Genomic DNA, 20,521 nt, shown 5'->3' on the forward strand with positions numbered 1-20,521 from the left:
GCTTTGAGTTCTTCTAGTTTCAGGAAAGTCCACCCCAAAATACTGTTTGACATACTAATTACTTTGATATATAAAAACAGCAGATGTAGAAGAGGCTTTCTGAATGCCCTTCAGTTACCTATAGATAGATCTTGCAAAAGGAATTTAGTTCCTTCTCAGGGAGTTTAGTAAATGACAGAAAAGTAACTTACAGAAGACAAGAAGTGGATACCACACCCAGACTTATCACAAGCTATCACCTGTTCTTCCAAGAGTCCATGCATATCTGTTTGTATTCTCTCTTAGGATGCGTATACACGCACGCACACCCACACCTTAAAGCTCTTACTGTCTTACCTCAGACTCCCAAGTGCTGTGATTGCAGGCAGGTGCCATCATGTTCAGTTTTATTCTCCTAAATATCACTTGTGTTGGATGTTTACCCTGTGCACATAATCAATTTGTGTGCCTTTCTCCTATTATTCTATTTATTGCCAGTTTATTTCATAGTCCCAATTTTTATCACACCCTAGAGCAGTAGTTCTGAATCTGGGGGTAACGACCCCTTTGGGGGAAGTCACATATCATATTTGCATTATAGTTCATAACAGTAGCAAAATTACAGTTGTGAAGTAGGAATGAAATAATTTTATGGTTGGGGTCACTGCAACATGAGGAACTGTATTAAAGGGTCACAGCATTAGGAAGGTGGAGAACCACTGTTGTAGAGGATAGAGAGGTCTTCCCTCCTACAAAAGTATCCCTCAGAACATCTGTACACCATTCCTATATATGTTCCTGTTTTGTTTCTTATTTATTTATTTTCCCTTTTTGGTTTTTCGAGACAGCATTTTTCTGGGTAGCCCTGGCTGTCCTGAAACTACCTTTGTAGACCAGGCTGGCCTTGAACTCACAGAGTTCCATCTGCCTCTGCCTCCTGAGTGCTGTGATTAAAGGTGTATGCCACAACCACCTTTAATCTGTTTTGTTTCTTTAACCACACACAATAGTTTTCATTTTTAGCAACTCGTTTATTTATTTATTCTTTCATTCATTCATATTTTGATTTTTTTTTCTTTGGTTTTTCGAGACAGGGTTTCTCTGTGTAGCTTTGTGCCTTTCCTGGAACTCACTGTCAGCAACTCATTTCTTTAATTGCTTTCTTTATGATTGTAACAAGTTGCTTCAGAAAATAAGTTTGGCTCTTAGATGACTTAAAAGTCTTTGGTATATGCCTTTAATCCCAGAACTCTGGATCAGAGGTAGGCAGGTGGGTCTCTGAGTTCCAGGCCAGTAGGCCAGCCACCGCTACAGTGTGTACAGCCTAGTGTCAGGGATCTTCAGAATGGCCACCCTCTGTGTGCTTATTATTGTAACACATCACACTTGATATTAAGGACACCATCACTAAAAAAGATAGAGTCTTTGACCTAAATTATTAAAACTTTTCTATGTAAAAGATAACCATTATCTACTGGTAAATGAAGAAGCAGGTGAACATGAAGTTTGGTTATATTATTTTGTACTGACTTAAAAATCACATACTCTTCTATTTTGTTAACCTCATGAATCATAATTGTCACTTTGTACAATCAGTCTTTGTTTTAAGATACATTATCCATAAGAGAGTAGAGTCTGGATCCAGGTTATCTAGACTCAGGAAAAAAGGCTCAGCAGTTAAGAGCACTTGCTGCTCTTGCAGAGGATCACCCATGTAGCCAGTCACAACTGTCAACACCAGTTCTAAGAGATAGATGATCTCTTCTGGCCTCTGAGGGAACCAGGCACACACATGGTGCACACACAAACATGCAAGCAAAACACTAATACATAAAAATAATAAAAATGAATCTTTAAAAAATAAAATTCTATGCCAGCACTCGGGAGGCAGAGCCAGGGAGATCTCTGAGTTTGAGGCCAGCCTGGTCTACAAAGCAAGATCCAGGACAGGCACCAAAACTACACAGAAAAACCCTGTCTCGGGGAAAAAAAAATACAGCAAACATTCTTTAATAAGGGTCTGCTTATAAAATTGGTCTTTAAGGCTGGAGGGATGGCTCAGCGGTTAAGTGCATTGGCTGCTCTTCCAGAGGTACTGAGTTCAGTTTCCAACACCCACATGGTGGCTCACAACCATTTATAACTATAGTCCCATGGAATCTGATGCCCTTCTCTGGTGTGCAAATGTACATGCAGACAAAACACTCATATACATAAAGTACATAAATTGTATAATTGGTCTTTATAACCAGGTGCCTTTAATCCCAGCACTGGAGAGGCAGGCACAGGTGGATCTCTAGATTCCAGGCTGGCCTAGTCTACAGAGTGAGTTCCAGAACAGCCAGGGCTACACAGAGAAATCCTGTCTCAAAAATAAACAAACAAACATAAATAAATAAATGGAAAATTTTGGAGCCCCTGTAGGGTGGTGGAAGCCCCTCGAAGGCTGACAACTGCTGCCATCCAGACCCAGATCCAACAGTTTGAGTTGGTTCACCCCAACATCTCTGTCTAGGAGCTGCTGGAGTACATGGAGGAGCCGGTCCTTCAGAACCAGATGTCATCACTGAGTAGGGTGGTCCTGGGCCTGCTGGCTGGCTTCCAGCTTAGAGCAGCCTGCCCTTTTTGGAGATGTTGGTGGAGGCAGTGGTACTGCCTGCAGGCTACAAGCACAGAGGTAGAGCAGGATCGCCCTGATTCTGGGCAGCAGAATATCCATGATGAGTTCTGGCAATGGACCAGTATTTATGGTTTGTCAGAAATCAGACACTTTGAACCAGACCAACGACTTGTAGTCAGTATTTGCATGTAAAACTGTTTGGGAAAAAGGATGTACTATGTGACACAGTTTCCAGTGCCATTATGAGGAAGGAATATAAAATGGAGAGGTGGAAAAGGTGGAGGGATGGAGAGGTGTGTGTGCAGTGGAAAGAGGCGAACTAGAGACTCTATGGTGATGACAGATGTGAGAGAAGCCTACGTGTTACCAACGAGGTCCATGAGGATGTCTGTGGTCTGTGCTGCTGCTGCCTGAAGCCATGGTGATGTCAATTGTCCGTGCTGCCAAAGTGTCTGGATGCACAGGGTCCTACTACAGCTTCGGACTTGTCCAAAGGCCATGCAGATGTCTGTGGGCCATGCTGCTGCCGGGGGCCATGTTGCTGTCCATGGGCTGGATTTCTGCAGGGAATCATATTGGTGTTCTTAGCCTGTATTGCCCCAGAAACCATGTTGATGTCCTTGGGCTGTGTTGCCGCTGAGAACTATGATGGTGTCTGTGGCTCATGCTTCAGGGAGGGCTGTGTTGATATCCGTTGTCTGTATTGTCACCAGAGACCATGTGGATGTTGTTATGAATTATTGTTGGGGGCGCGCGGTATCCCACACATGCAGGGAAACATGCAGATGCACACAATGGTGGAGTGGCCAATAATTCACAACCCAGACGCTGCATCCACATGGAGAGTTTTTTATAATAGAGAGGAAGAGAGAGACAGAGAGAAGAAAAGAGAGAGGGTGCACACCTCATGGGAGGAAAAGCGGAAGAGATCGAGGAAGAGGAATTTTTCCATAGAATGAGGCTTTTATGTCAGGACGCAGGGCGGCACCAAGGGGTGGAATTTGAAAGGGCAGATCAGAATATTAACAGATGTCCCTGGTCCATGCTGTCCCCAGAAACCATATGAAAGTCCATGATCCATGCCCTCTGACTGTAAAGGGCAAGGAAGCTACTTTTGGGGTGGCATCAATGATTGCAGACTCACAGTTGAGAAAGAGGGACATAGAAGTCTTCTGTGACAACCCCTACTCCCACCCTACCCCACCCCCCAAAAAGTAACAGCCTGGACAGGAACCATTGAGAACCTTTTTGGTTTTTTGAGACAGGGTTTCTCTGTGTAGCACTGGTTCCTGGAACTCGCTCTGTAGACCAAGCTGGCCTTTGGAGTCGAATTTCTAAACAGTCTTAGTAATGGCTGCGGCCCAGCAGGACTGGAGAAATCTCCAGCTACAGGCCTTGAATTCAGATCCACCTGCCTCTGCCTCCTAAGTGCTGGGCTTAAAGGTGGGTATCACTACTGCCTGGCTTTGAAGAGAGCTCTTAAACATTGTGACAAGGGTGCTGAAGTGTAGCTTTCCACAACTGAGGGCTTCTGGCGTGAGTGTGGGTGGGGAAAAACTTAGTTTTCTTTAAGGGGCAGGCTACTGGGAGTTTGACCATGCTCTAGTGAGTGTATGGGAACACAAATTGGACTTATATTTTGTTTTTTTCTTTCGGAGGAGGTTTCATAAGGTAGGGGGTAAACCTGGGAGGACTGGGAAGTGAGTGTGATCAGGGTGTATGATGTGAAATTTCCAAATACAATCAATAAAAATAATATGTGGTGTTTTTGTGTTTGTTTGATTGATTTGTTTTGTTTTTGAGACAGGATCTTACTATGTAGTCCTGGCTGGCCTGAACACTGTATAGACTAGGCTGGCCTCGAACTCATCGAGATCCACCTGTCTCCGTCTCCCAAGTGCTGGGATTAAAGATGTGTGCTATCATGCCCAGCTGTGAAGAAATCTTTAGAATTTATAAAATCTTATCTGTGTGCATAAATGGATATGAATGTGTATGCGCACACAGTCCTTTATCACTCAGCCTATTCTGCACAGGGTCACTGCCTTGAATCTAGGGCTCATGTTTTCTTGGCAAAGCTGGAAGCCAGGAAACCCAAGCAATCCTCCTGTGTCTACCTACCTCAGAGCTAGAATTACGTGGATTTGTGGGTTTCCTGGCCTGTGACATGAGAGCTGGGATCAGAGCTCTGGTCCTGATGGCTGAGCCACCTTTCCCGGGATGCTTTTGGGTGGCATTGGCTTCTGTTTATTCTTGTTCTTGGAAAGTAGGTTTTCTGAGCTTGCCTCTAATTTTGTATCAACTTGACATAAGCTATAGTCATCTGAGAAAGCACACCGAGCAAACTATGAGGAGCAAGCCAGTAAGCAGCACTTACTGCATGGCTTTTGTATCAGCTCCTGCCTTGGCTTCCCTCAATGGACTATGACTCAGGATATGTAAGCCAAATAAACTGTTTCCTCCCTCCAAGTTTCTTTTGGTGTAGTGTTTCATCACGGCAATGAAAACCCTAAGACAGGTTCACTTTTGAATTTTTCCTATCATGGATTAGTCTAATTCTTTTTGTTACATAGTGTGTCATTTTGGTTAAGTGCTATGTTTTTTTTTGGTTTTTGTTTGTTTGTTTATCTGGTTGGTTTTCTTGAGACAGGGTTTCTCTGTAGCTCTGGCTGACTACCCTGGACTCACCTTACAGATCCGGCTGGCCTCAAGATATCCACCTGCCTCTGCCTCCCATGTGCTGGGATTAAAGGCATGTGCCACCATGCCATATCCAGCTCTGTTTAGAGTGCACTGTACAGGTATTAAATGTGTAACTCAATGAGTTTTGGTAGGTACACTGTACTCATTACTACTGACTAGTGCTGTATCAAGATTGAAGAATATTTAGGTAAGTATACCAATGTATACTTGAGACTGGAGAGATGGTTCAGTGGTGGCTGCTTTTCTAGCACACTTGGGTTTGATTCCCAGCACCACATGGCAGCTCATAACCATCTGTAACTCTTCTTCCAGAGAATCTAACACTCTCTTCTGACCTCTGAGGAACCAGACACACAAGTAGTACACAGACATAATGCAGGCAAAATGCCCAGACAACATAAGCAAAAGAAAATTAAATTTACTAAAAGAAAGTAAAAGAAGAAATGTATCCCGTGTCTCCTTATAGGCATTCACTCCACCAGATATATCAGATGAATTTTAATCTGACTTCTGTCACCAAGGACATCTGTTTACAGGGGTGCATGTGTGGAGACCAGGCTTTCCTAGAACTAACTGGCAGTCCTTTTGCTTCTACCCCCTAAATTCTGGGATTGTAGACATAGACCACCATACCAGGCTATTTTTATTTATTTGCAGTGCTGGGCTTCAAACTTGTGTCCTTGTGCATGTCAGCCAAGAGTTCTACAACTGAGCTGTAGGTCCATTGTTGTAAATGTTTGCAAGTTTAATGTAGTTTGTTTTTAGGGGGTAGCTCTGTGGTAGAAAACTTGCCAAGCATGCACAAGGCCATGGGCTTGCTTTCCCAGCAACACACACACACACACACACACACACACACACACACACACACACACACACACAGTGTTTTTAAAATCTGTGTTAAAAAATTATTCAAGTATATGTGGAAATCAGAAGACAGCTTTGTGAAGTTGGTTCTCTCATTTTACCTGTCCGTGGGTGCTGGGGTGGAAATCAGGTTGTCAGGCTTGCATGTGGCAAGTGCCTTTTACAGGTTAGCCTTCTTGCTGACTGTGAATCTCATTTTTTGGTCACATCTTTATGGTACTTTTTTTTTTTTTTTTTTTTTTTTTTTTTTTTTTTTTTAAGAAAAGTAGTGTTGTTTGCATTTTGTGTGTGGGTGTACATGTGTACATGTACTTGAGTTGTGTCCTCACATGCTCAGGGAACATTTGGAGGATAATTTTTAGGATTCTGGTCTCTTATCCCCTGGGTTCCAAGAATCAAACTTAGATTATGAGGCTTGGGTTGTCTCGTGATATTTTTCATGCTATTTATTTTATTTGTTTGTTTTCCTTTTCAAGGAGTGGACTTATCCTATGAGACGAGAGATGCAGGTATGACAACTTTTAATTTATTTAAGACGCCCCCCATTATTAAATAACTAATGCTTACTTCACAAAGGAGACCTGCTGCCTCATGATCTGTAGGTTTGTCATATTTACCTAGTTATGAATATTATATAATATCTGAGTACATATGAGAACTAAGTTGATGCTATGGGGAATGTAAACATAAGTAAAATATAACTCAGAGTTGTAAAATGCTGTTGGCCATTCCTATAATCTCTGCACTTAAGATGCTGAGGTAGGAGGACAGCCTGGGTTTCAGGGCCAGCCTTAGCTATAAGATAATATAAGATAATAAGATGCTATTTCTAAACAAAAAGAAATCAATGGGCACAGTGCTGTCTGTGGTGATTAATTACAGTTACCTTTGCTGTTGTTTACTGTAATGACAGTTGGATCCTGTTTTATCTTGTACTACTTGTTTTTGATGGGAGGACAGGGTCTAAGTGTGAGCTCCTGCTGGCCTGGAACTTATTATGTTACCCAGCCTGGCTCAAACTCGGGATCCTCCTGCCTCAGCCTCCTGTGTGCTGGGATTATAGATATGTTACACTATACCTGGCTCTTGTATTGCTTTTGTTCTGGCCAAATAAAACTTACTGTAAGTAATTCTAAAGGGAGGATTTTCTTTATGATTGTTTTATTTTTAGGTTGTAGCAGAGGGTAGAAGCTAGAGAGGTTTTATTAATGCAAACATCAATAATATAATGTGCTGATTCTATCCAACCTGCTTATAAAAAGCAATATAGGATTTCAAATATCTGGCTTTTTGGAATAAATTTTAAATTTGGTACATCTCACTTGAATTTATAAAGGTACGCCTGTGTTTCTCATACCAATTTGCTAAATGTGGCTGGGAAATGAGTGCTCCCTGAGTAAAGTATGAACCAGATTATTGCAAAGCCCTGCAAATTCAGACAAATCCAGTTGTATGTTATGTATTTGCTGTAGGTTTAAACTTTACATATGTATTTTCTTCCCCTAGGAAGTTTTGCCTGGATTGTTCTTAGGCCCATACTCTTCTGCTATGAAAAGCAAGGTACGAACTTTAGTTTAGGTTCTCCAAGAGGCTTTAGTAAACCAACTTTTTATCAGTTAAGTTTTCAACAGTAAGAGTTTTTTTTTTTTTTTTTTTTTTTTTTCTTTTTTTTTTTTTTTTTCGAGACAGGGTTTCTCTGTGTAGCTTTGCGCCTTTCCTGGAGCTCACTTGGTAGCCCAGACTGGCCTCGAACTCACAAAGATCCGCCTGCCTCTGCCTCCCGAGTGCTGGGATTAAAGGCGTGCGCCACCACGCCCGGCTGTAAGAGTTTTTATTAAGGAACATTTATATACAACTATGTTCATACTACTTGAACCTACTTCCACATTTACTGGACCATTAATAGTTTTGATTTGAGCCAGGCAGTGGTGGCACACACCTTTAATCCCAGCACTTTGGAAGCTGCAACAGGCAGATGTCTGTGAGTTTGAGGCTAGCCTGGTCTACAGGGCTAGTTCCTGGGTAACCAAGACTACACAAAGAAACCCTTTCTCAAACAACAACAACAAAAAGTTTTGAAGTGTTTCAACACAAATTACAAGTTAGTTTTTATAATGAATTTTTCTCATGAAATCTTGTTTTTGACAGATTTGTCAATCCTACAATCTTTAGTAATTTATTTACCATCTTAAGATGTTACATCTTGGAGAGGTTGCAAGGGCAGAAGGCAGATGTGAGGGGATGGGAGATGAGTGGGATTGGAATACATGATGTGAAATTCACAAAGAATCAAGAAAAGTTAAATAAATAAATGGTACATCTGCCAGACATCTTCTGAATAACATCAGATACATTCAAAGTATCAGAGGAGGAAATAGAACATTTTGTTGGCTTTTATCAAAATAAGAGGGCTTTTTTTTTTTTTGTCGACTACGCTACCCCACCCCCAGACAGGGTTTCTCTATGTAGCTTTGCGCCTTTCCTGGATCTTGCTCTGTAGACCAGGCTGACCTCTAACTCAAAAAGATCTGCCTGGCTCTGCCTCCCGAGTGCTGGGATTAAAGGCCTGCGCCACCACTGCCTGGCTCAAGAGTGCATGTTTTATATTTCATCTTCTTTTAGAAGACTAGAGTCTAGACTACAGATTGGAAATGGACTTTTGCAGTTGCTCAGTTAAAATGGGGGGAGGGGTTATTTTAGTATATAGTGTGGTTCTTGCCATCTTCTAAGGGATTCAGCTGTATGAATTATGGGGATGATGCTAATCATAGTGTGGACCATTGAGTAGCAAATACGTCCCCAAGGATACTTCTGTCAATATCAGTCAGTATACTTCTGTCTGATAGTTCCACGATATAATTTTCAGAGTCATCTTGAAATTGGAAGGTTCTAGAGAGTTGAGGTGACCAACAAAGAAGCTGGAAAGGGTAGGTGGTATAAAAGTGAATAAGCAAATAAAGGTTTGACTTCCTAGAAGATGGTGTCAGCAAAGCTATTGCCCTAATAATGTAATGTTGACCAGTGCTGGTTGTGCCCTTATTAGAATGTGTAATTATGCCTAATAATGGGTCTCACAGTGACATTTTTGTTACATGTATATAAACTATTTCATATTCAGACATTTATCTGTTACCCTCTCCTGTCCCCCACTGACTCCCCTTAATCTTTTTCCCAACTCAGGTCTTTGTGTTTGTGTTTATATATCTTAATCTGAGTTACCTTAATATAGCCCAAATTTCTTCTCATACCACCTCCAAAAAAGTACCTTTCAACAATGAAAATAATGAGGATAAAGAAACCTAAAGGAATAAATTTCTTTTTCAAGATTGATTTACTTAAAGCATATCTCTTTACTACGTTCAAACACCATTTAAATAAAAGAGAAAAATTCAGGTGCTTGGTAACCAGTGATTTATTTCATTAATAATTTTTGTCTATTTGTATTTAAGTTTTTTTAAATACAAATGCATCTATTGAGAGGTATAAATACTCTTTGTGCTATTACATTAGAAATTCATTCTGATAAGGTTTGCTTTACTTAGTCTAATGTGCCTTCAAAGCTTTTAAAGGCGATTATTTTTTTATTTTTTTATTTTTGGTTTTTCGAGACAGGGTTTCTCTGTGTAGCTTTGTGCCTTTCCTGGAACTCGCTTTGGAGACCAGGCTGGCCTCGAACTCAGAAAGATCCGCCTGGCTCTGCCTCCCGAGTGCTGGGATTAAAGGCATGCACCACCACCGCATGCCTTTAATCACCCGAATGCCTTTAATCACCCGGCTTAAGGCGATTTCTTGTTTTGCTTTGCTTTTCGTTGTTGTTTGAAACGGTCTCATTATGTAACTCTAGCCGGCCTGGAACTTGCTTTGTAGACCAGGCTGACCTCACTCAGATCCACCACTTGTGTTTTAGTTAGGATTTCTATTGCTTCAAAAAAACACCATGACCAAAAGGCAGGCATTGCAGTTCATCACTGAAGGAAGTCAGGACAGCAACTCAAACAGGGCAGGATCCCAGAGGCAGGAGCTGATGCAGAGGCCATGGAGCGGAGCTGCTACTGCATTGTTCAACCCACCTTATAGAACCCAGGAAAAGCAGCCCATGGATGGCACCACCCACCATGGGCTGGGCCCTCTCCCATTGATCCCTAAATGAGAAAATGCCTTACAGTTGGATCTCGAGGAGGCCTTTCCTCAGCTGAGGCTCCTTCCTCTCTAGCTTGTATTTAGCTGTATAGGATGAATCTTAAAAGGTCTTATTAATAAAAACAAACCAGGGGGTGGGGGTGGGTTGGGGATTTAGCTCAGTGGTAGAGCACTTGCCTAGCAAGCCCTGGGTTTGGGGGGGTGGGGACAAACAAACAAACCCGGAGCCAGGTATTGGGGTGAACACGGAAAGATCAGAGAAACAGAATAAGCCACAGCTAACCTCACCTCGCTGGTGCCTTAACTGATCTCATTTCCTCAAACTGGAAGCCTCTGTGTCCTCATCCGAATGGATCTCAGCTGAACTGCTGCTGCTAAAAGCCTAAAAGCTTAACAAAGGCTCTAGTTCCTGGTCCTCATGCCTTATATACCTTTCTGCTTCCTGCCATCACTTCCTGGGATTAAAGGCGTGTGTCACCATGCCTGGATGTTTCCAGTGTGGCTTTGAACTCACAGAGATCTGCATAAATCTCTGCCTCTGGAATGCTAGGATTAAAGGCGTGTGCTACCTATGTTTAATATAGTGGCTGTTCTGTTGTCTGACCTCCAGATTAGTTTATTGGGGTGTACAATATATCAACCACATTTCCCCTTTTTTGTTTAAAATAAATAAAAGTTAAGTATATACAATATATACAGTCATGCATTACATCAACAATGTCTAGTCCATTCACATTTGACAGATTCAGACAAAAAATTTCATTTCTGACCCTATTTAAAACAAGTGGTTTCTTTTTAAAAGTAGATTCAATAATCTCCCTTTTATCTTATCATATCCATGTTCTCTCTTTTCTCTTTTCTGAGTAGATTCAAAAGTCTACCTTTTATCTTACCAAAGTTGATACATGTACAGCCTACTTTTGTCTCCCAGGTGCTGAGATTAAAAGATTCTGCCATCATGTCCAGTTACAGCAGATTTCTTTATGTCCTCCTATGGTTTTTCATATTAGTAAAATTAAATAGATGCAGAAGCCCCATCTTGATCATTAAGTGTAAATTAAGGATGCTGAATTAATTTTGAGGGTTGTATTCATGTGAATGTAGAACATTGGATTATTATTAATCCTGTCAAACACTTCTCAGTAATTCATTAAATACTACTGCTTATATCCCAGGGTATAGTCAGAAAATACAAAGATAACTGAACTCTGATCTACACTGACAAGAAAATTTGCTGTCAGTTAACATTTAAAACTTTGAAAATGATATGGTCTTAGTTTGGACACCTCTGATCAAACACCATGGCATGGATTACTTGCTCCTACAGTTGTGGTGCTCTTATCACACAGTGTGCTTCTGGGAGCCTGATGTTGGACATCCTTTGGACAGTATCTCCTTGTTTTATAGTCACATGGGGACAGAGTGAGCAGGTTTTCTTTGTCATATAAAGGTCATACTCCAACATGGGATTTCCATCTCACAGCTTTTTTAAACTAAGACTTTATAATACACTTCTTTCCTTGTATAATTATAACTGCTCAGGTAAGGTAGTGTTTTCTCCATTCTCACATAACAGAACTGAGCCACAAGTCATTGGCCGAGCGGGGATTTCTAGCTTAGTTTCTCATGATTCTAAACTCAGTGGTTTCAGTCAAGATTGTTAATAGTACTGGTTTCTTGACAAATTATCTTTAAGTTCTCATCAAGTGCTAGAATAGTGTCCATGTTAAACTTTAGAGAACATTTTGAGTGTTAATCTTGAATCATTGAATTGTTGTGTGGACCACATCAGGTCGATTACCATAAAATTAGTTTTAATCTTCTGTACTTAAAGATTAGATACGAGTCTTATCTGTTTCCAAACTTACATATTACTGTAAGGTGATGTTTTGTATTTTAAACTATTATTTCTCCCCATTTTTTATAGCTACCTATATTACAGAAACATGGAATAACTCATATAATTTGCATACGACAAAATATTGAAGCAAACTTTATTAAACCAAACTTTCAACAGTTGTTTAGGTAAGAATTATGCTGTGCTTTAGAGAAAAATGTTAAGGTCAAAGCATGTAATGTTTTATTATTGTTGCAGATCTTTGAAGTGTTTAGGATTGAACCCAGAGCCTCAAGCTTGTTAGGCAAGCACTCTGCCTGTCCCACAGTGTCCTTGTTTCAAATTTATTACACTATATAACTTTCCTCTGTAACCACCTATTTTGTAAATATCAGCTATATGGTATATATTTTAATAGAATGTATTTAAAATTTAAATCATGTTCATAATTCTAGAGGTTTAAAAGGATATATACTAAAATGTATTTGTTTCTGTACTCTTACCTCCTAGATACTCAGCCCCCTTCCCCAAAGGCATCTGCTGTTATGTCTTCATTGTGTCCATTCAGAAGCATATAAGCTAATTCCTATAGATGAGGCTGTTTTAATAGTTTCTGAGTCTGCTCTTCCCCCACCCTCACCCTCCTTATACATGGAGGTTAAGGAACAACTGAGTTGAGACTTGGTCTTTTGTTTGCAGCAGCATATGCCAGGTTAGTTGGCCCACAGGCTTTGGGGAGTTCCCTGTCTGTTCTTCCCATTTGCCATAGGAGTACTGGGCTTACGGAAGTGAGCTTCCAAGCCTGGCTTTACTTTTCAAGATACCAGGGTTTTATTTGTTTGGTTTGTTTTTGTTTTTCAAGACAGGGTTTCTCTGTGTAATAGTCTGGAACTTGCTTTTTTTCCGTTTTTTTTTTTTTTTTTTTTTTTGTTTGTTTGTTTGTTTTTTGGCAGGTGATGGTTACCTGTCATATTTGGATGTAGGAATCAAATTGAAGTCATCTTCCAGGGCAGTCTGTTCTCTTAACCACTGAACCGTCACTCTAGCCCCCATACTTAGCTTTATTTTATTTTAATTTTTATTACTTACACTTCAGGAAGAGGACATCAAGCCCCCTGGAACTGAAATTACAGTTGTGAGCTGCCATGTGGATGCTGGGAATCAAACCCCAGTCCTCTGGAAGAACAGCCAGTTCACTTAACTACTGAGTTGTTTCTCTAGCTCCCACACCCGACTTTTTATATGGTTCTGGGAATTTGAACTCAGGTCCTCACACTTGCATGGCTGGTGCACTACCCACAGAGCCATCTCCCCAAAACCCACCCATTCTTTTCTTTTCTTTTTTTTTAATTTTTAAGATAGGGTCTTGTGTAGCCAAGGCTTATCTTAGATGAATGACCCTCTTGCCTCAGCTTCCTAAGGGTTTATATGGGATTGTATGCACACTATGCCCAACTTCAGTCAATGTCTTATTGGATATTTCTGTATTTGCAGATTTTCTTATATAGTCGTTTGTCTATATAATATTTAATTACTATCCTTGTGCATGCCATTTAATTTATACATGAATATACTGATAGCGTAAATTTGTAGAGTTGTATCTAAGAATATGAGCACATTACATTTTAATAGGTTGCAGATTGCCCTCCAGTGCAGTAGATCAGTTTACATTTCACTATCAAGGATGAGTGACTATTCTCTTAGCACTTCTCCAAGACAAAGTTATAAAATATGGAAATTTGTTTCCAGTCTGATGGAGTTATAATGCTTTTTCATATAATTTTAACTTCCTCATTTTTTAAAATTTTTATTATTTTTTTCCATTTTTTGAGACAGGATTTCTCTATATAACAGCCCTGGCTATCCTATAACTTGCTCTGTAGACTAGGCTGACCTTGAACTTACAGAGATTGGCCTGGCTCTGTCTCCCAGTGTTGGGATTAAAGGTGTACGCCACCACCACCACCACCACCACCACCACCACCCAGCTTATCATTTATCTTCTAATAAGTGCAGTTGAATAATTAATGGTCTTGATATTTGTTATTTTAGATTCATTTTAAAAATAAAGTTGAGCTTAGTGGTACATGCCTATAATCCTACCACTCAGGAGGGTAAGGCAGGAAAATTATAAATTCAGTGCCAGCCTGGCCTCCATACTGAGACTGACTCATAAGACAGATGATTGGTAAAAGACATGCTAAAGATAAAAGGTAAATGAGCCCCCTGATTATTGGGAGATAGCTATTACCAATGTTTTCTTTAATATCTTTATAGAGATACTGTGTCTCTATAAAAGTATTTGTTAAAAATATCTTTTTTTTTAAACTTGGAATATGTAAGCCAAATATTAAAAATATCTTAATGCTTGTTCTCCTGGTTGTAAAAATGAGTGTAACCTATATACATAAGGCACTCAAATATGTGAGCATCTATTAGAATATTATGTAACTAAACAGGAATGAAATAGACATTTGTGTTGATCTTAGTGATTACAAGAGCAAAGAAGGGTATATATAGATGTGTAGTCTCACTATTTAAAATATTTATACTTTATGCATATAGGTGTTTTACCTGTGTGTACACCTGTGTACCATGTGTGTGCCTGTGCAGGTCAGAAGAGGGCATCAGATCCCCTGGAACTAGAGTTAAGTTGTGAGCTGCCTTGTTGGTGCTGGGAATCAAACTCAGGTCTACAAGAGCAGCCAGTGCTCCTAACTGCTGAGCCATCTCTCCAGCCCCAAGTTTATATATTCTTATATGTACATTGAAAAGTCCTGAATCAACACCCTTGAAGCTTGAGTAGTTGCTTCTGAGGAGGGAAAATCATGGTCCAGGATGGTAAGGAAATCTGTTTTTCATCCTATACAACTTTTCCATGGTTAGATTTTTCTTTTCTTTTCTTTTCTTTCTGCAAGTCAGTATGCTGCCCAGACTGGACTCAAAATTGATCTTCCTGCCTCAGCCTCCCATGGAGCTGGAAGTGTCAGTGAGTATTGCTGCATTCTGCTGTACTCTTACAGAAAATTAAAAGAAAAAAATATCCCCTCCTCAAGGCAAGGTTTATGTTTCTTTGCATACCTCTGACTGTCCTTGAACTCAGAGATCTACCTTCCTCTGCCTCAGAGTGTTAAATTTAAAGGCATAGGTCACCACACCCAGCCAAATTTTTAAATATTTTTATGTTTTGTTTTTTCTTATTTCATTTTAGAGTTGTTTTTAATTGTGAGGAATGTCTGCGTCTTGAATTTTTAGGCATGCAGGAAATGTCTGACTTACTGCAGTTTTAGAGTTGGAGGTGTTGATGGCAAGATCCAAAACGGGCAGGGAACTAAAGTGATGCATGGATTTTGCTTGGGTCAGGGATGGTAGAAGGTGCTGGCTGTGAGCTGGATGTGTTCCCTCTAAAGGCTTCTGTCCTGGTACTTACTGGGTCTGCAACTTGGGTGTAGATGGTGCTGCCTTCCTCCTGTTTTCAGGGGGCAATTATGTTAGGTTTAGGACGAACCTGGGAAGTAAACAGAACATCAGCAAGAAGACTGTGCAGTCCTCTGCCATTCTATAATCCTGGGAAATCCTTCCGAGAATAGATGTTTTCCACTAGACTTTTCATGGGGTTTTAGGAGGTTGATAGTTGTACTGGTTGATGATGTTGGAAATGGCACCATAGACCTGTTGAGTACTGCAGGTCCCCAATGTTGATAGACCCTTTGGTTTGTACATGGGCTTCCCTTAATCCTGAGCCTTAACATCTCTCTGTTAAGACCTGAATTGTTTGAAGTTGTTACCTCTAAAAGGTCATAAAAACTCCATATTGTTAAAATCCAAAATGATTTATAATACTGATTTCATAATTTAGCTACAGTTTTGTCCTTAAACAAGTAATGTTGGATAGGTTGAAGTTAGAAGTTTTTTTGCAAAATATATTAAACATAGTATGATGGTGGCACCACATTTTGTTTTCTAGCATAAAATCCCAGGATAAGAATTCTCTTAGCTGTTTTTTGCTTGACTGAAGTGTTTCACCAGACTTTTTTTTAAAAAAATGTATTATTTCCAATTGTGTGTAGATATGTGAGTGTGTGCATGTGAGTGCAGGTGCCCTTGGAGGCCTTTGGCATCAATCTCTCCGGGGTTGAAGTTTAGAGGCAGATGTGCACTACCTGATGTAAGTGCTGGGACTCGAACTCAGGTCCTTTAAAAGAGCAGCACATGCTCTTCACTGCTAAGTCATCCCTCCACTCCCTTATTTTGTTTTTTGAAACTGGGATCTCAGTAGCTCAGGCTGGCCTGGAACTCAGTAGTCTTGCTGCCTTGCCACCCCCCCCCCCCCAAATGCTGCAGCTACAGGCCTGAGTCACCACACCATTTTGTTGTTTTGCTCCTCTCCCTCAGTCAAACATTAGACGTCCTTTGAAATGTCCTTGAACCTTCAGACGCAAGGAACACCTTCAGAACTCTAGAGAACCATCTTCTGCTCTTCAGATAGAAATGGAAAATGGGAATGAAGAGTATATGTACTTGTATATATTTTCTAGCTCCTTTCACGGTTTTTGTTTTAACTAGATAAACATTTTGTTTTAACTAGATAACAGTATAAACATTTTATACTGAAATTCAGGTGCTGTGTTGCAAGGCTTTAAATGTCCTCAGACAACATAAATCTATGGCACAATCCTTAGAGATGTGATACTTTAAAAATTATTTTGCACTTTTTGTGATTATCGAAAAATTATCAGAGGCTAGAGAGATGGCTCAGTGGTTAAGAACACTGACTGCCCTTGCAGAGGACCTGGGTTTGGTTCCCAGAAGCCACATGGTGGCTCACAACCATCATAATTTCACTTCGAAGTGTCCTCGCTGGCCTTCTTGAGTACCAGGCACGCATGTGGTAACATACATACATGCAGGCAGAACACTCATACACATTATAAAGTCTTTTTAAAGAATTATCAGACCAGGCATAGTATACGTCTTTAATCCCAGCACTGGGGAGGCAAAGTTCTAGGACAGTCAGGGCTACATAGAGAGAAAAGGAAAGAAAAGAAAAGAAAATGAAAGGGAAAAAAGAAATAAGCAGGTTTTTTTTAAAGGTGGAAAGTTTGGAGAAGGATGTGGAGTCTCTATTTGGGAGGTTTATGGGGGGCAGGGTATGAATATGCTCTAAATATACTGTATGCATGTATGAAATTCTCAAAGAAATTACAAAGCTTCACACATTAAAGATATACAGGAAAGTGGAGCTCACAGAATAGCTTAAAAAGTCAAACTAGGGGCTAGCTCAGCGATTAAAGAGCACTGACTGCTCTTCCAAAGATCCCGGGTTCAAGTCCCAGCACCCACATGGAAGCTCACAATTGTCTGTAACTTCAGTTCCAGGGACCCAACACCTATGGCAAAACATCAGTGAACATAAAATATTTTTTAAAAAAAGTCAAACTAGATGGGCAGTGGTGGCACATGCCTTAAATCCTAGTACTCGGGAGGCAGAACCAGACGGATCACTGTGAGTTTGAGGCCAGCATCATGGTCTACAGAGCACCAAAACTACCCACAGAAACCCTGTCTCAAAAAATTCAAAAGAAAAAAAGTCAAATTGTTAATACACAGACCTCACATACATAAGTTGCTTGCATGAAGATCAATAGAAATATAATGATTATAATTTATCCTTTTTATAATAAAGAGATAAGATGTTATTTTGGTTTTAAAACATCAAGTTTTTGTGTGGAGATTTATCCAAAAGTATACTTACCATAAATATTTTGTTTTCAGATATTTAGTTTTGGATATTGCAGATAATCCAGTTGAAAACATAATACGTTTTTTCCCTATGGTAGGTATAAGTATTTTAATATCTTAAAACTTATGATTTAGGCTTATTAATTTAGATCTTAAACCACTTTTATGTCATTATGGCTGGAAAAAATGTAAGTTTACTTTAAAAAGAAAGTGAATTACTTAAAATTTAAAAATATCACTGAGGTTTTTTTTTTTAATTGTATTACATTTTATGTGTGTGTGCTCATGCATGAACACTATTGTTGTGCATATGGTGTGCATATGAAGATCAGAGGACAGATTTTGGGAGTCTGTTCTTTCCACCATTTGTCCTAGGCTGGAATTCAGGTCATTGGGCTTAGTGGTAGGTACTTTTACCTGCTGAGCCATCTTGCCAGCCCAAGAGTTTTGATTTTTAAAGATTAGGTATTGCTCCATAACTCAGGCTGACATTAAACTTGAATCTTTTAAACTCAGCCTGTTTTTGTTTTACTGTATTACATGTTTATCTTATTCTACATGTTTTACTGTAACGTGTTGTCTCTTGCCCTCAGACTAAAGAGTTTATTGATGGAAGCTTACAAAATGGAGGTAAAAAATAGTTTTTCTACTATTAAAGATTTATTTATTTTATGTGTGTGAGTATTTTGCCTACATGTATGTATGCACTACATGTGTGCCTGGTGCTGCAGAGGCTGGAAGAGGTCACTTGACCCCATGGAACTGTGGTACAGACAGTTTTAAGCTGCCATGTGGGTGCTGAGAATCAAACTTGGTCTTCTGCAAGAGCTACAATGCTCTTAACTCCGGAGCCGTGTCTCCAGGCAGTAGTGTTTGTTATCTTTTAGTTGATACTTTCCTCAAAATGTAGGATAGGGAGATTCTATTTTTATATGGTAGACAATTTTCAATGTTTCCCACTACTCCATCTTGTTATGCTTTTTAAAAGTTTCCACTGAACTACTTTCAGTTTCTCTCAGTCTGTTGTATTCTCTACATAATTAAAATAAAGACTTGAAAATTAATAGCTAAGTGGCATGTATATGATACAGAATATTTAAGGAAGACTCACTGCAGCCTTTAATGTGGTTTTAGTATATTTTATGCCCGAACTCTGGTTTTTTTTCAGATAATTAACTATTTTTTAAACTTTTTCAGGAAAAGTTCTTGTCCATGGGAATGCAGGTATCTCCAGAAGGTATGAGGGTAGCTAATCTTTGTCTTTTACGTTCAGTTGTGAGCGTGTTTTCTAATTGTTTCTCTGTCTTCAGTGCTGCCTTCGTTATTGCATACATCATGGAGACGTTCGGGATGAAGTACAGGTGAGTGAGCACCTTCACTCACCCTCACGTAAATGGACTTCATAGAAATAGTTGGGCTTTTACGGCTAAGTCTTTCTTTCTTTCTTTCTTTTTTAAATATAGTCATAATTGATTATTCAAAACTGGAAAACTACTTGCCAGTAGGGAACTAGTTTCAGTTTTAAAACTCTGGATACAAATTTTGGTGTTCTTTATTTCAATTGATGTATACTAGGTGTGGTAGAATATACCTGTAGTCAAAATACTCAGCAGACTAAAGTAAAGGGATTACTGTAAATTTAAGCCATAGCCTGGCCTGCACATCCAAGGCTACAAATTGAGACTGTGTCTAAGAAAAAAAATACCTTAAGTCCCACTCGTATTAAGAACTGAATGAAAAATTAATTAGAAATTGTCTGTAGTACCCATCTTTTACAATCATAGTACATAGATTTTTAAAGATTTAGGACCTTTGTAACAAAAACCAAGCTAGTGTAGAATATTACCTTAGTCTTAGGAAAGTTGGCAATCCTGTCAGCTCTATATCACTTCCAAACTGAAAAGTATTTACCTCTCTGGGCTATAGAAATGGCTGAGGACCCAGGTTCAGTACCCAGCACTATGTGGTGGCTTACAACTGTCTGTTAACTGTTTCAAGGGGTTGAACATTTTTCTGGCCTCCTGGAGGCACCACATACACACATACATGACACAAGCAAAGCTCTCGGATACAATTTTTTTAAATAATTGCCTCTGATAGATTTAAGGAGAATGGAAAGCATTGCTTTCAGTTATGTACCCATTAATGACCCCACCAGGCTCCAATACATAGTTCCAACTCAGGGTCACACATTAAATGTTGTATGACAAGGTTATTCCTGTGAAGATGCAACACACATCTACTCACCTCAGATATGGAGCCCACGACAGATCAAAGCATGGATATCACCACAACCCAACTTGGTGAACTAGTGAATTTTACTGACAGAAATATGGGTGAGGGGTTACTTACAGAAGCAAAAATGAACCAAAAGACAGCTGCATCGCCAAAGCCCACCCCAGCCTGGCTGACAGCTCACAAAAGCTGGGAACCTGGAACACTGTGAATGTTGGAGATTGTACTTCCCATGTGACTTTGTCCTTGTGTGTAAACCTCTTTCAGGCAGCTCAATGCTTATCCGCTTCTTCAAGGTAGCTTGGCTTGTCTGAGAGTGACTCTCAACAGTATTGACTCTTTGGAGCTAGGAGTTAGTGAGTCTGATCAGTTTACGGGACTTCCTGAAGCTGTTGAGT

The 20,521-nt window shown here is 39.8% G+C and overlaps 1 protein-coding gene across 1 annotated transcript in view; it reads left to right on the forward strand.

The window, feature by feature from the left end:
* Styx (serine/threonine/tyrosine interacting protein) overlaps positions 1-20,521 on the forward strand; it is a 33,512-nt gene that overhangs the window by 4,240 nt on the left and 8,751 nt on the right. The window contains exons 2-8 of the mRNA XM_006994166.4: positions 6,646-6,678; positions 7,676-7,729; positions 12,237-12,334; positions 17,922-17,982; positions 18,482-18,518; positions 19,086-19,125; positions 19,199-19,249. Coding sequence (XP_006994228.1) covers positions 6,646-6,678; positions 7,676-7,729; positions 12,237-12,334; positions 17,922-17,982; positions 18,482-18,518; positions 19,086-19,125; positions 19,199-19,249 — 374 coding nt within the window. The remainder of the gene's footprint in view (positions 1-6,645; positions 6,679-7,675; positions 7,730-12,236; positions 12,335-17,921; positions 17,983-18,481; positions 18,519-19,085; positions 19,126-19,198; positions 19,250-20,521) is intronic.

The sequence above is a fragment of the Peromyscus maniculatus genome, chromosome 9 (assembly GCF_049852395.1).
Source record: "Peromyscus maniculatus bairdii isolate BWxNUB_F1_BW_parent chromosome 9, HU_Pman_BW_mat_3.1, whole genome shotgun sequence".
In the NCBI taxonomy this organism is placed as follows: Eukaryota; Metazoa; Chordata; class Mammalia; order Rodentia; family Cricetidae; genus Peromyscus; species Peromyscus maniculatus.